This window comes from Delphinus delphis, chromosome 11 (genome assembly GCF_949987515.2).
Source record: "Delphinus delphis chromosome 11, mDelDel1.2, whole genome shotgun sequence".
Classification (NCBI taxonomy): Eukaryota; Metazoa; Chordata; class Mammalia; order Artiodactyla; family Delphinidae; genus Delphinus; species Delphinus delphis.
In genome coordinates this window covers 96,814,340-96,828,401 of record NC_082693.1, presented here as the reverse complement: position 1 = coordinate 96,828,401, position 14,062 = coordinate 96,814,340, and the positions used below count along the sequence as shown (strand labels likewise).

At 40.1% G+C, this 14,062-nt stretch overlaps 1 protein-coding gene across 1 annotated transcript in view; it reads left to right on the top strand.

The window, feature by feature from the left end:
* The first annotated feature begins 13,753 nt into the window (after nt 1-13,753).
* EFCAB6 (EF-hand calcium binding domain 6) overlaps nt 13,754-14,062 on the top strand; it is a 199,177-nt gene continuing 198,868 nt past the window's right edge. Inside the window, 1 exon segment of the mRNA XM_060026001.1 lies at nt 13,754-13,785. Within this exon segment, the coding sequence (XP_059881984.1) occupies nt 13,754-13,785 (32 nt within the window).

Here is a 14,062-nt window from a genome sequence, read left to right as displayed (position 1 = left end):
CGGCATACCCCAAGGCTCGGCCCTGACAGCTCTTCTCTTTTTACACCTACTTTTCTGGTGGGCTGATCTGATATCATGCCTTTATATACATTGTTTGCTGACAATCCCCAAACTTCTGTCTTCGTCCCTCATACATCCAGCTGCCTATTCAGTAGGGCTATTGGGCTATTGAATAAGCATCTCAACTGTAATATGTCCAGAAGGAATTCTTGATCTCCTCCTCCACACCGGACCTACCTACGGCCTCTCCCATCTCAGTTAATAGCCGTTCAATCCCGCCTTTTTCTTGCCTGCCAGGTCACGTCTGTAAGGAAATACATTGGCTGTTCCTTCAGAATGTGTCTGGAATCTGATCATTTTGCAACACTTTCTCCAAAAGCACCCTGGTCCAAGCCACAGCTTCTCTTGCGTGGATGATTGCAGTAGACTTGTAAATGGACTTCCTGCTTCCTCTCTTGCCTCTGTAGATCTTTGTATTTTAACATCTTTATTGGAGTATAATTGCTTTACAATTGTGTGTTAGTTTCTGCTGTATAACAAAGTGAATCAGCTATACATATACATATATCCCCATATCTCTTCCCTCTTGCGTCTCCCTCCCTCCCCAAATGTAGATCTATTCTTGACATACAGCCAGAGGGCTCCTTTAAATGCAAAGTCCAGGTCATAACCCTTTGTGTAACCCTCTTCTCTGTACAAAACCCTCCAGCGGCTTCACACATCACTCACAGCCTAAGGCTCACGGGGACCCATGTGGTTTTCCTCCATCTAGCCTCCTGCTGCCTCTTTGTCCTCCTCGCGGCATTGTTCCCCTTCTGGTTCCCTTCAGATCTCTGCTCAATGTCACCTGTTTTCCTCCTCCGCTCCATTTACCTCCATAGCCCTTACGCATGTGTATAATTTACTTAATTTACTGTATGTCTTCCATTACTAGAATATAAGGTCCACGAGGTCCATGATTGTGCCAGTTTTGTTCATTGACCCCCAAGCTTCTAGAAGGAGATTAATAAACACTTTTTGACTGTATGAACATGTACCAAGCCACGTTCTTCTGGAAATTTACCTATGTTGTGATTCTAGGTTTCAGTTCAGTTAAATGTACCTAGTTGAAGAAGGCCGTATCTGGCACTCTGGATGAAGTTCTCAGCCTCACATGGCATCAGCCCACAGGGACCTGCCAACGGATGGTGGCAGATAAGACAGGTCCAGACTGATACCGTGCCAGGTAGTCAGGGCTGCCCGAAGAGAGGGAAGCAGAGCACTGGCCAATGTGGATTTCCTATACATGAAAAAATTCGGATTCATTTCTTCAACCCTGTAAACTTGAGATTCTTCAGATCAAGTGCTTTTGAGGTGTTGCCTAGCCTGATTTCCTATACTCGTATAGTGCCATGCACATCCAACTGTTTTTGAATATTATTCATTACACACTTGCGTTTAAATGTGAAGCCCAGTAGGGAATTTTTTTTTTTTTTTTTTGCTGGGAAGGATAGCCAAGTTAGGAGCCTCAGACAATTGATGGCTGTAAAACTTCCCTGTAGAGCTGGAACTTAGGCTTCCTGATTCACTTGAGGCAAGGGAGAGTTTTGTTTCTTGCTCTGATGCTGAGAGCGGCCAGAAAGGAATGAGCAGAAAATCTGCCCTGATTTTTGAAATGCCAATAAGCCACAGACCGGCAGAATCCATGAGTCATAAATTCATAATTGCATGTAATAACGTGGTGACCACTGAGCGCCAGGGCCTTCTGCTGGCAGGCATGGGAGCACGGCCAGCTTTGCTCTAACAGTGGGGGCGTGAGCCTGGGTGAGACCCACAGCGCCCAAGATAAACAAGGACATCCCCCGGGACTGTCTCTGGGAGGCATCTGGTTTTGTGTCCGGCTTTGGCCTTGCTTCCTCTAAGGTCTTTTAATCGCATTCTCAATAACCATCAAGTAAACATATTACCTTAAAAATTATTGAGAAGGCACCCCCCATGCCAGAGGCGTCCAGGGGAGCAGCTTCTCTCTGCCCACCAAGCGCTGCTCCCTCTTCCCCTCCTCCTCCTTTTTCTTTCTAATTCTGATGTAATTCACATACCATAAAATGAATCCTTTTAAAGTATACAATTTCCTGGCTTTTAGTATATTCACAAAGTTGTATGACCATCACCACTACCTGACTTTTGTCACCCCCAAAGAAACCACATACCCGTTGGCAGTCCCATTTCCCCCTTCCTTTAGCCCCTGGTAACCACTAACCTACTTTCCGTTTCTATAGATTTACTTATTCTGCATGTTTTATATCAATTGCATCATATAGTATATGGTCTTTTGGGTCTGCCTTAGCCTAATATTTTCAAGATTCACTTTTATTGTAGCACGAATCAGTGTTTCATTCCTTTTTATGGCTGAATTACATATAGTCCATGAATGAATAGACTGACCCATTTACCAGTTGATGGACCTTTGGGTTGTCTCCACTTTTTGGCTGTTGTGGGTACGCTGCTATGAACATTTATGTACAAGTTTTTGTGCGGACATAGATTTTCAGTTCCCTTGACTATATACCTGGGAGTAAAATTGCTGGGTCATATGCTAACTCTATGTTTAACTTTTTGAGATACTGACAACCTATTTCCAAAGCAGCTGAACCATTTTACATTCCTACCAGCAATGTATGAGGGTTCCAGTAGCATTACATCCTCGCCAATACTTGTTATTGTTTGTTACTTTGATTATAGCCATCGTAGTGGCTGCAAAGTGGTAGCTTATTGTGTTCTGATTTATATTTTCCTAATGACTTATGATGCTGAGTGTTTTTTCATACACTTGCTGGCCATTTGTATATCTTCTTGGGAGGAGTGTCTGTTCAGATCCTTTGCCCATTGTTAAATTGGGTTATTTGCCTTTTTATTATTGAGTTGAAAGGGTTCTTGATATGTTCTACATATTAGATTCTTATCAGATATATGATTGACAAATAATTGATTCCATTCTGTGGGTTGTCTTTTCACTTTCTTGATAGTGTCCTTTGAAGCACAAAAATTTTAATTTTGATGAAGTCCAATTAACATTCCTTCTTTGGTTGCTTGTATTTGTGATGTCATATCTAAGATACTATCACATAATCTCAAATCACAAAGATTTACACCTCTGTTTTCTCCTAAGAATTTTATAGTTTCAGTTCTTTTTTTAATTTTATTTTATTAATTTTTTTATACAGCAGGTTCTTTTTTTGTTTTTTTTTTAGGAAAAGAAGTAGATTGATTTATTTATGTCTTCGTTGTGGTGTATGGGCTTCTCTTGTTGCGGAACATGGGCTCTAGGTGCGTGAGCTTCAGTAGTTGTGGCTCGTGGGCTCTATAGCGCTGGCTCAGTAGTTGTGGAACATGGGATTAGTTGCTCCACGGCATGTGGGATCTTCCTGGACCAGGGCTCGAACCCACATCCCCTGCATTGGCAGGTGGATTCTTAACCATTGTGCAACCAGGGAAGCCCTATACAGAAGGTTCTTTTTTTTTTAATTTTTAATTTTTTTTATACAGCAGGTTCTTATTAGTCATCCATTTTATACACATCAGTGTATACATGTCAATCCCAATCTCCCAGTTCATCACACCACCCCCACCCCCCCGGCCACTTTTCCCCCTTGGTGTCCATACGTCTGTTCTCTACATCTGTGTCTCTATTTCTGCCCTGCAAACCGGTTCATGTGTACCATTTTTCTAGGCTCCACATATATGCGTTAATATACGATATTTGTTTTTCTCTTTCTGACTTACTACACTCCGTATGACAGTCTCTAGATCCATCCACGTCTCTACAAATGACCCAGTTTCGTTCCTTTTTATGGCTGATATTCCATTGTATATATGTACCACATCTTCTTTATCCATTTGTCTGTCGATGGGCATTTAGGTTGCTTCCATGACCTGGCTATTGTAAATAGTGCTGCAGTGAATATTGGGGCGTCTTTTTGAATTATGGTTTTCTCTGGGTATATACCCAGTAGTGGGATTGATGGGTCATATGGTAATTCTATTTTTAGTTTTTTGTTTGTTTGTTTTGTTTTGTTTTGCGGTACGCGGGCCCTCCACCGTTGTGGCCTCTCCCGCTGCGGAGCACAGGCTCTGGCGCGCAGGCTCAGCGGCCATGGCTCACGGGCCTAGCCGCTTCGCGGCATGTGAGATCTTCCCGGACCAGGGCACGAACCCGTGTCCCCTGCATCGGCAGGCGGACTCTCAACCACTGCGCCACCAGGGAAGCCCCTATTTTTAGTTTTTTAAGGAACCTCTATACTGTTCTCCATAGTGGCTGTGTCAATTTACATTCCCACCAACAGTGCAAGAGCGTTCCCTATTCTCCACACCCTCTCCAGCATTTGTTGTTTGTAGATTTTCTGATGATGCCCATTCTAACTGGTGTGAGGTGATACCTCATTGTAGTTTTGATTTGCATTTCTCTAATAATTAGTGATGTTGAGCAGCTTTTCATGTGCTTCTTGGCCATCTGTATGTCTTCTTTGGAGAAATGTCTATTTAGGTCTTCTGCCCATTTTTGGATTTGGTTGTTTGTTTTTATATTTTGGAGATTAATCCTTTGTCTGTTGATTTGTTTGCAAATATTTTCTCCCACTCTGAGGATTGTCTTTTCATCTTGTTTGTAGTTTCCTTTGCGGTGCAAAAACTTTTAAGTTTCATTAGGTCCCATTTGTTTATTTTTGTTTTTATTTCCATTACTCCAGGAAGTGGATCAAAAAAGATCTTGCTGTGATTTATGTCATAGAGCGTTCTGCCTATGTTTTCCTCTAAGAGTTTGATAGTGTCTGGCCTTACATTTAGGTCTTTAATCCATTTTGAGTTTATTTTTGTGTATGGTGTTAGGGAGTGTTCTAATTTCATTCTTTTACATATAGCTGTCCAGTTTTCCCAGCACCACTTATTGAAGAGACTGTCTTTTCTCCATTGTATATCCTTGCCTGCTTTGTCATAGATTAGTTGACCATGGTTGCATGGGTTTATCTCTGGGCTTTCTATCCCATTCCATTGATCTATGTTTCTGTTTTTGTGCCAGTACCATATTGTCTTGATTACTGTAGCTTTGTAGTATAGTCTGAAGTCAGGGAGTCTGATTCCTCCAGCTCCATTTTTTTCCCTCAAGACCGCTTTGGCTATTCGGGGTCTTTTGTGTCTCCATACAAATTTTAAGATTTTTTGTTCTAGTTCTGTAAAAGATGCCATTGGTAATTTGATAGGGATTGCATTGAATCTGTAGATTGCTTTCGGTAGTATAATCACAGTATATTCACAGTATTGATTCTTCCAATCCAAGAACATGGTATATATCTCTCCATCTGTTTGTATCATCTTTAATTTCTTTCATCAGTGTCTTATAGTTTTCTGCATACAGGTCTTTTGTCTCCCTAGTTAGGTTTATTCCTAGGTATTTTATTCTCTTTGTTGCAGTGGTAAGTGGGAGTGTTTCCTTAATTTCTCTTTCAGATTTTTCATCATTAGTGTATAGGAATGCAAGAGATTTCTGTGCATTGATTTTGGATCCTGCAACTTTACCAAATTCATTGATTAGCTTTACTGGTTTTCTGGTGGCATCTTTAGGATTCTCTATGTATAATATCATGTCATCTGTGAACAGTGACAGTTTTACTTCTTCTTTTCCAATTTGTATTCCTTTTATTTCTTTTTCTTCTCTGATAGCTATGGCTAGGACTTCCAAACCTATGTTGAATAAAAGTGGTGAGAGTGGACAACCTTGTCTTGTTCCTGATCTTAGAGGAAATACTTTCAGTTTTTCACCGTTGAGAATGATGTTTGCTCTGGGTTTGTCATATATGGCCTTTATTATGTTGAGGTAGGCTCCCTCTATGCCCACTTTCTGGAGAGTTTTTATCACAAGTGGGTGTTGAATTTTGTCAAAAGCTTTTCCTGCATCTATTGAGGTGATCATATGGTTTTTCTTCTTCAATTTGTCAATATGGTGTATCACATTGATTGATTTGTGTATATTGAAGAATCCTTGCATCCCTGGGATAAATCCCACTTAATCATGGTGTATGACCCTTTTAATGTGTTGTTGGATTCTGTTTGCAAGTATTTTATTGAGGATTTTTTCATCTATATTCATGAGTGATATTGGTCTGTAATTTTCTTTTTTTGTAGTATCTTTGGTTTTGGTATCAGGGTGATGGTGGCCTCATAGAATGAGTTTGGGAGTGTCCCTTTCTCTGCAGTTTTTTGGAAGAGTTTGAGAAGGATGGGTGTTAGCTCTTCTCTAAATGTTTGACAGACTTCACCTGTGAAGCCATCTGGTCCTGGACTTTTGTTTGTTGGGAGATTTTTTTTTTTTTTTGCGGTATGCAGGCCTCTCACTGCTGTGGCCTCTCCGGTTGCGGAGCACAGGCTCCGGACGCGCAGGCTCACGGGCCTAGCTGCTCCACGGTGTCTGGGATCCTCCCAGACTGGGGCATGAACCCATGTCCCCTGCATCGGCAGGCGGACTTTCAACCACTGCGCCACCAGGGAAGCCCTGTTAGAAGATTTTTAATCACAGTTTCAATTTCATTACTTGTGGTTGGTCTGTTCATATTTTCTCTTTCTTCCTGGTTCAGTCTTGGAAGGTTATACCTTCCATTTCGTCCATTTCTTCCAGGTTGTCCATTTTATTGGCATAGAGTTGCTTGTAATAGTCTCTTAGGATGCTTTGTATTTCTGCAGTGTCATAACTTCTCCTTTTACATTTCTAATTTTATTGATTTGAGTCCTCTCCTTGTTTTTCTTGATGAGTCTGGCTAATGGTTTATCAATTTTGTTTACCTTCTCAAAGAACCAGCTTTTAGTTTTATTGATCTTTGCTATTGTTTTCTTTGTTTCTATTTCATTTATTTCTGCTTTGATCTTTATGATTTCTTTCCTTCTGCTAACTTTGGGTTTTGTTTGTTTTTCTTTCTCTAGTTCTTTTAGGTGTAAGTTTAGATTGTTTATTTGAGATTTTTCTTGTTTCTTGAGGTAGGCTTGTGTAGCTATAAACTTCCCTCTTAGAACTGCTTTTGCTGCATCCCATAGATTTTGGATCATTGTGTTTTCGTTTTCATTTGTCTCTAGCTATTTTTTGATTTCCTCTTTGATGTTTTCAGTGATCTCTTGGTTATTTAGTAACGTATTGTTTAGTCTTCATGTGTTTGTGTTTTTTACGTTTTTTCCCCTGTAATTGATTTCTAATCTCATAGTGTTGTGGTCAGAAAAGTTGCTTGATATGATTTCAGTTTTCCTAAATTTACTGAGGCTTGATTTGTGACCCAAGATGTGATCTATCCTGGAGAATGTTCCATGCGCACTTGAGAAGAAAGTGTAATCTGCTGTTTTTGGATGGAATGTCCTATAAATGTCAATTAAATCTGTCTGGTCTATTGTGTCATTTAAAGCTTGTGTTTCCTTATTAATTTTCTGTTTGGATGCTCTGTCCATTGGTGTAAGTGAGGTGTTAAAGTCCCCCACTATTATTGTGTTACTGTCGATTTCCTCTTTTATAGCCTTTAGCAGTTGCCTTATGCATTGAGGTGCTCCTATGTTGGGTGCATATATAATTGTTGTATCTTCTTCTTGGATTGATCCCTTGATCATTATGTAGTATCCTTCCTTGTCTCTTGTAACATTCTTTATTTTAAAGTCTATTTTATCTGAGTATTGCTACTCCAGCTTTCTTTTGATTTCCATTTGCATGGAATATCTTTTTCCATCCCCTCACTTTCAGTCTGTATGTGTCTCTAGGTCTGAAGTGGGTCTCTTGTAGACAGCATATATATGGGTCTTGTTTTTGTATCCATTCAGTGAGCCTGTGTCTTTTGGTTGGAGCATTTAATCTATTCATCTTTAAGGTACTTCTCGATATATATGTTCCTATTACCATTTTCTTAATTGTTATGGGTTTGTTTTTGTAGGTCCTTTTCTTCTCTTGTGTTTCCCACTTAGAGAAGTTCCTTTAGCATTTGTTGTAGAGCTGCTTTCGTGGTGCTGAATTCTCTTAGCTTTTCTGTAAAGCTTTTGATTTCTCTGTCGAATCTGAATGAGATCCTTGCCGGGTAGAGTAATCTTGGTTGTAGGTTCTTCCCTTTCATCACTTTAAATATATCATGCCACTCCCTTCTGGCTTGTAGAGTTTCTACTGAGAAATCAGCTGTTAACCTTATGGGATTTGCCTTGTATGTTGTTGTCCTTGTATGTCATTTTTCCCTTGCTGCTTTCAATAATTTTTCTTTGTCTTTAATTTTTGTCAATTTGATTACTATGTGTCTCGGTGCGTTTCTCCTTGGGTTTATCCTGCCTGGGACTCTCTGTGCTTCCTGGACTTGGGTGGCTGTTTCCTTTCCCATGTTAGGGAAGTTTTTGACTATAATCTCTACAAATATTTTCTCGGGTCCTTTCTCTCTCTCTTCTCCTTCTGGGACCCCTATAATGCAAATGTTGTTGTTGCGTTTAATGTTGTCCCAGAGGTCTCTTAGGCTGTCTTCATTTCTTTTCATTCTGTTTTCTTTATTCTGTTCCATGGCAGTGAGTTCCACCATTCTGTCTTCCAGGTCACTTATCCATTCTTCTGCCTCAGTTATTCTGCTATTGATTCCTTCTAGTGTATTTTTCATTTCAGTTATTGTATTCTTCGTCTCTGTTTGTTTGTTCTTTAATTCTTCTAGGTCTTTGTTAAACATTTCTTGCATCTTCTCGATCTTTGCCTCCATTCTTTTTCCAAGATCCTGGATCACCTTCACTATCATTATTTTGAATTCTTTTTCTGGAAGGTTGCCTATCTTCACCTCATTTAATTGTTTTTCTGGGGTTTAATCTTGTTCCTTCATCTGGTACATAGCCCTTTTCATCTTGTCTGTCATTCTGTGAATGTGGTTTCTGTTCCACAGGCTGCAGGATTGTAGTTCTTCTTGCTTCTGCTGTCTGCCCTCTGGTGGATGAGGCTATCGAAGAGGCTTGTGCAAGCTTCCTGATGGGAGGGACTGGTGGTGGGTAGAGCTGGGTGTTGCTCTCGTGGGCAGAGCTTGATAAAACTTTAATCTGCTTGTCTGCTGATGAGTGGGGCTGGGTTCCCTCCCTGCTGGTTGTTTGGCCTGAGGCGACCCAACACTGGAGCCTACTTGGGCTCTTTGATGGGGCTAATGGCAGACTCTGGGAGGGCTCACGCCAAGGAGTACTTCCCAGAGCTTCTGCTGCCAGTGTCCTTGTCCTCATGGTGAGCCACAGCCACCCCCTGCCTCTGCAGAAGACTCTCCAACACGAGCAGGTAGGTCTGATTCAGTCTCCTCTGGGGTCACTGCTCCTTCCCTGGGTCCCGGTGTGCACAGTACTTTGTGTGTGCCCTCCAAGAGTGGAGTCTCTGTTTCCCCCAGTCCTGTCGAAGTCCTGCAATCAAATCCCACTAGCCTTCAAAGTCTGATTCTCTAGGAATTCCTCCTCCCATTGCCAGACCCCCAGGTTGGGAAGCCTGATGTGGGGCTCAGAACCTTCACTCCAGTGGGTGGACTTCTGTGGTGTAAGTGTTCTCCAGTTTGTGAGTCACCCACCCAGCAGTTACAGGATTTGATTTTATTGTGATTGCACCCCTCCTACCATCTCATTGTGGCTTCTCCTCTGTCTTTGGATGTGGGGGTATCTTTTTTGGTGAGTTCCAGTGTCTTCCTGTCAATGACTGTTCAGCAGTTAGTTGTGATTCTGGTGCTCTCGCAAGAGGGAGTAAGCGCACGTCCTTCTACTCTGCCATCTTGAACCAATCTCTCTAGCTTCAGTTCTTAAATTTAGGTCTTTGGTTGATTTTGAGTTAATTTTTTTATATGGTATGAAGTGGGGGTCCAGTTTCATTCTTTTGCATGTGGATATCCACATTTGTTGAAAAGACTATTCTTTCTGCATTGAATGATCTTGCAGCCCTTGTCAAAAATCAGTTAATGCTACATTTAAGGGTTTGTTTCCAGATTCTCCATTCTATCCCATTGATCTGCATGTCTCTCCTTATGCCAGCACCACACTGTCTTGACTACTGTTGCTTTGTAGTAAATTTTGAAATCAGGAAGTGTAAGTCCTGTAACTTTGTTTTTATGTTTTAAAGATTATTTTGGCTATACTGAATCTCTTAAATTTCTATATGAATTTTAGGCTAAACTTGTCAATTTCAGCAAAAAAGGCAGCTGAGATTTTGATGAGCATTAAATTGAATCTGTCGATCAATTTGAGGAGTATTATAATCTTATTCGTAAACATGGGATGTCTTTCCGTTTATTCAGATCTTCTTTAATTTCTTTTCAGTGATACTTTGTAGTTTCAGTGTATGAATTGTGTACTTTTTGTTAAGTTTATTCTTAAGTATTTTATTCTTTTTGATACTATTGTACATGGAATTGTTTTCTTAATTTTCTTTTCAGTGTGTTCATTGCAGTTGTGTAGAACTACAATTGATTTTTGTATATATATATTTTTAAGTTTTAAATGATTTTTGTATATTGATCTTGTATCCTACACCTTACTGAACTTGTTTATTATTTCTAATAGTTGTGTGTGTTTGTGTGTTTTTGTGTGTGTTTATGTGTGTGTTCCCAAGGATTTTATACGTACAAAGTCATATTATCAGCATATAGAGATAGTTTTACTTATTAGTCTCCAATCTGGATACCTTTTATTTATTTTCTTGCCTAGTTGCCCTGGCTAGAACCTTCAGTACAATGTTGAATAGACATCCTTGTTCCTGATCTTAGCGGAAAACTTTTATCCTTTATTCTTTTATCATTATGTATGGTGTTAGCTATTGGTTTTCACTGATGCCCTTTGTCAGGTCAAGGAAGTTCCCTTCTATTTCTAGTTTGTTGAGTGTTTTTATCGTGAAAGGGTGTAGGATTTTGTGAAATGCTTTTTCTGCATCAGTTGAGTTGATCATGCGTTTTTTCTTGATTCTATTAATGTGGTGTATATTACATTCATTTTTTTTAGGGGCATATATTTTAATTTAATTTTTTACTTTTTTTAACATCTTTATTGGAGTATAATTGCTTTACAATGTTGTGTTAGTTTCTGCTGTATAACAAAGTGAATCAGCTATATGTACACATACATCCCCATATCCCCTCCCTCTTGCATCTCCCTCCCACCCTCCCTATCCCACCCCTCTAGGTGGTCACAAAGCACAAGCTGATCTCCCTGTGCTATGCAGCTGCTTCCCACTAGTTATCTAATTTACATTTGGTAGACTAGATAGCTAGTGGGAAGCAGCTGCATAGCACAGGGAGATCAGCTCCGGTGCCTTGTGACCACCTATGTTCGGCCATTCTTGCATTCCTGGGATAAATCTCACTTGGTCATTATGTCTGATTCTTTTTAGTGTTGCTGGATTCAGTATGTTTGTGCTCTGTTGAGGATATTTCCTGTATCCATAAGGAACATTAGCCTTTAGCTCTCTCTCTTTTGGTGTCTTTGCCTGGTTTTGGTATTGATGTCATACTGGCCTCATAGAATGTGTTGGGAAGTGTTCTCTCCTTTTCTGTTTTTTGGAAGAGTTTTTGAAGAATTGGTTTTAATTATTCTTCTGTAAATACTCGGTAGAATTCACCAGCGAACCCATCTGGTCCTGGGTTTTTTTGCAAGAAGTTTTTTGACTGTTAATTCAGTCTTTTGTTTTAGGTCTATTCAGATTTTCTGTTTCCTTTTTAGTCAGGTTCAGTAGCTTGCATTTTTTAAAGAATTTTCCATTTCATGTAGGTTATCTAATTTGTTGGCATACAATTAATTGTTCATAGTATTCCCTTAGAATCCTTTTTTTGGTGAGGTCAATAGTAATGTCTTCTCTTTCATTCTTGATTTTAGTAAGTTGAGTGTTTCTCACTTTTTCCTGGTCAGTCTAGCTAAAAATTTGGCAGTTTGCAGATCTTTTAAAGAGCTTTTAATTTTGTTGGCTTTCTCTATTGTTTTTCTAAATTTGATTTTATTTATTTCTGCTCTAATCTTTATTATTTCCTTCATTCTCCTCACTTTGGGATTAGTTTACTCTGATTTTTCTAGTTTCTTGAGGAAGAAGGTTAAATTATTAATTTGAAATTTTCCTTTTTAATATAGACATTTACGGCTATAATTTTTACTCTAAGCACTGCTTTAGCTGCATCCCATAAGTTCTGGTATGTTGTGCCTTCATTTTCATTCATCTAAAAGTATTTGCTAATTTCTCATTGGTTATTTAAGAGTGTGTTGTTTAACTTCCACATATGTGTGAATTATCTCATTTTTTTGATACTTAGTTCTGATTTCATTCCCGTGTGGTTGGAGAACATCCTTTGATGTTTTCAGTCCTTTTAAATTTATTGAGACTTGTGTTATGGCCTAACAAATGGTCTATCCTGGAGAATGTTCCACGTCCACTTGAGAAGAAGGTGTATTCTACCGTTGTTGGGTGGAGTGTTCTATAGATGTCTGTTAGGTCTAATTGGTTTAAAGCGTTGTTCAAGTGTTCTGTTTCCTTGTTAATCTTCTGGCTAATTGTTGTGTCCGTACTGAAAGTGAGCACTGAAGTCTCCAGCTATTATTGTTGAAGTGTCTGTTTCTCCTTTCAGTTCACCAGTTTTTACTTCATGTATATTGGGGCTCTGTTATTAGGTGCATATATGTTTATTTTGCCTTCATTTATTCTTTCTCTAATGCTCTTTCTTTCTTTATGTAGGTCTGAGTTTCTGACCCATATGATTTTTTCTTCTCTCTGAAGAAGTTGTTTTAGTACTTCTTACAAGCAGGTCTGCTTACAAGCAGGTCTGCTGGTGACATTTCCTCGATTTTTGTTTGTATGATCAAGTCTTTATTTGTCTTTAACTCTGAAGGCTGTTTGCTGGATACAGAATTCTAGGTTGGTGGGTTTTTTCCCTTTGACAGGTTAAACGTTTCATCCCACTCTTTCCTTGCTTGTATGGTTTCTGAAGATACGTATGTGTAGGCGTACTTTTTTTTTGTTGCACGTCTCATAAAATTTTTGTTGAAAACTAGACATTTTAAGAATGTGGCAGTTCTCAAAATCATGTTCTCCCTCCTTTCCATGTTTTGTTTGTTTAGTGACTTTTCTAAATTAACTTGGTACGGTCTGTATTGTTTGTCACGTGTGGCCACTGAAGTCCCTGACCGGTTAGCTTATTGGTCAGTGTGTGATGGGACAGAGCTTTCCTTAAACGCCTGGACGCAGCAGTTTTCCAGTCTTTGCCGAGGGGCTCTTGGTGTGTGTTGGAGCATTCTGTCAACCCTCAGCCAGGCAGTTTACAGCCTCAGCCTCCACCTCCTGCTTGCGCAGAGCCTCAAGGTCAGCCAGAGCTGGGAGCTTAGGGCCTTCTCAGGTCTTTCCTAGGCATGCTCACAGCCTTCTAGATTCCCAGGAATATGTGGGAGCTTCTCAAAGCCGCTACGGACGTCTCATTCCCCAGCTTTTCGGTTTAAGCTTTTTGGTTAGGCTATTATTTGCTCTGTCTGTTATCCACTCGTTCAGGCAGCTAAAATTTTAAACAATTGCCCCTGAATTTTTTTCAACAAATGCCTTTTGACAATAGCTTGTTCTCACTGGGCAAGCTCTGAGTCAGTTCTAATAAAGACAGCCTTGTGAGAGGGGTCTTTCAGGGAACCATCAGGTAAGTCATACGATGAAAATTTTCTGATAATGGGGCTTGGAAGGAGCTTCAACCCCGTTCCTTCCCTTCCAGTGACCGGCAGGCTGCTGGGTTTTCACTGTGATTGTAGGATGTTGGTTTCAAGGCTGTTGCAGATTTGGGGGTGAGGGGAGATGGGAATAGGAGAAGTTAAAATGCCATACAACTTGGTGTTCATTCTGAGATTCTGGCATCTCTCATGAGTAAGCACCCCCCAGATTGCTGCAAACCTTTGGTTAATTTCCAGAGTTCTGAAACAGCTGATTCGGACAGTTTTCGCCAGTGTTCTCCTTACTTTTTTGGAGATGATTTTCAGAGGTCCTTCCTCCACCATTTTTGGTGCTCTTTTCCCCAGCTGTGCCTCTGACTGTGTGTTGGATGTACAGTGAGGCACTTCAGGA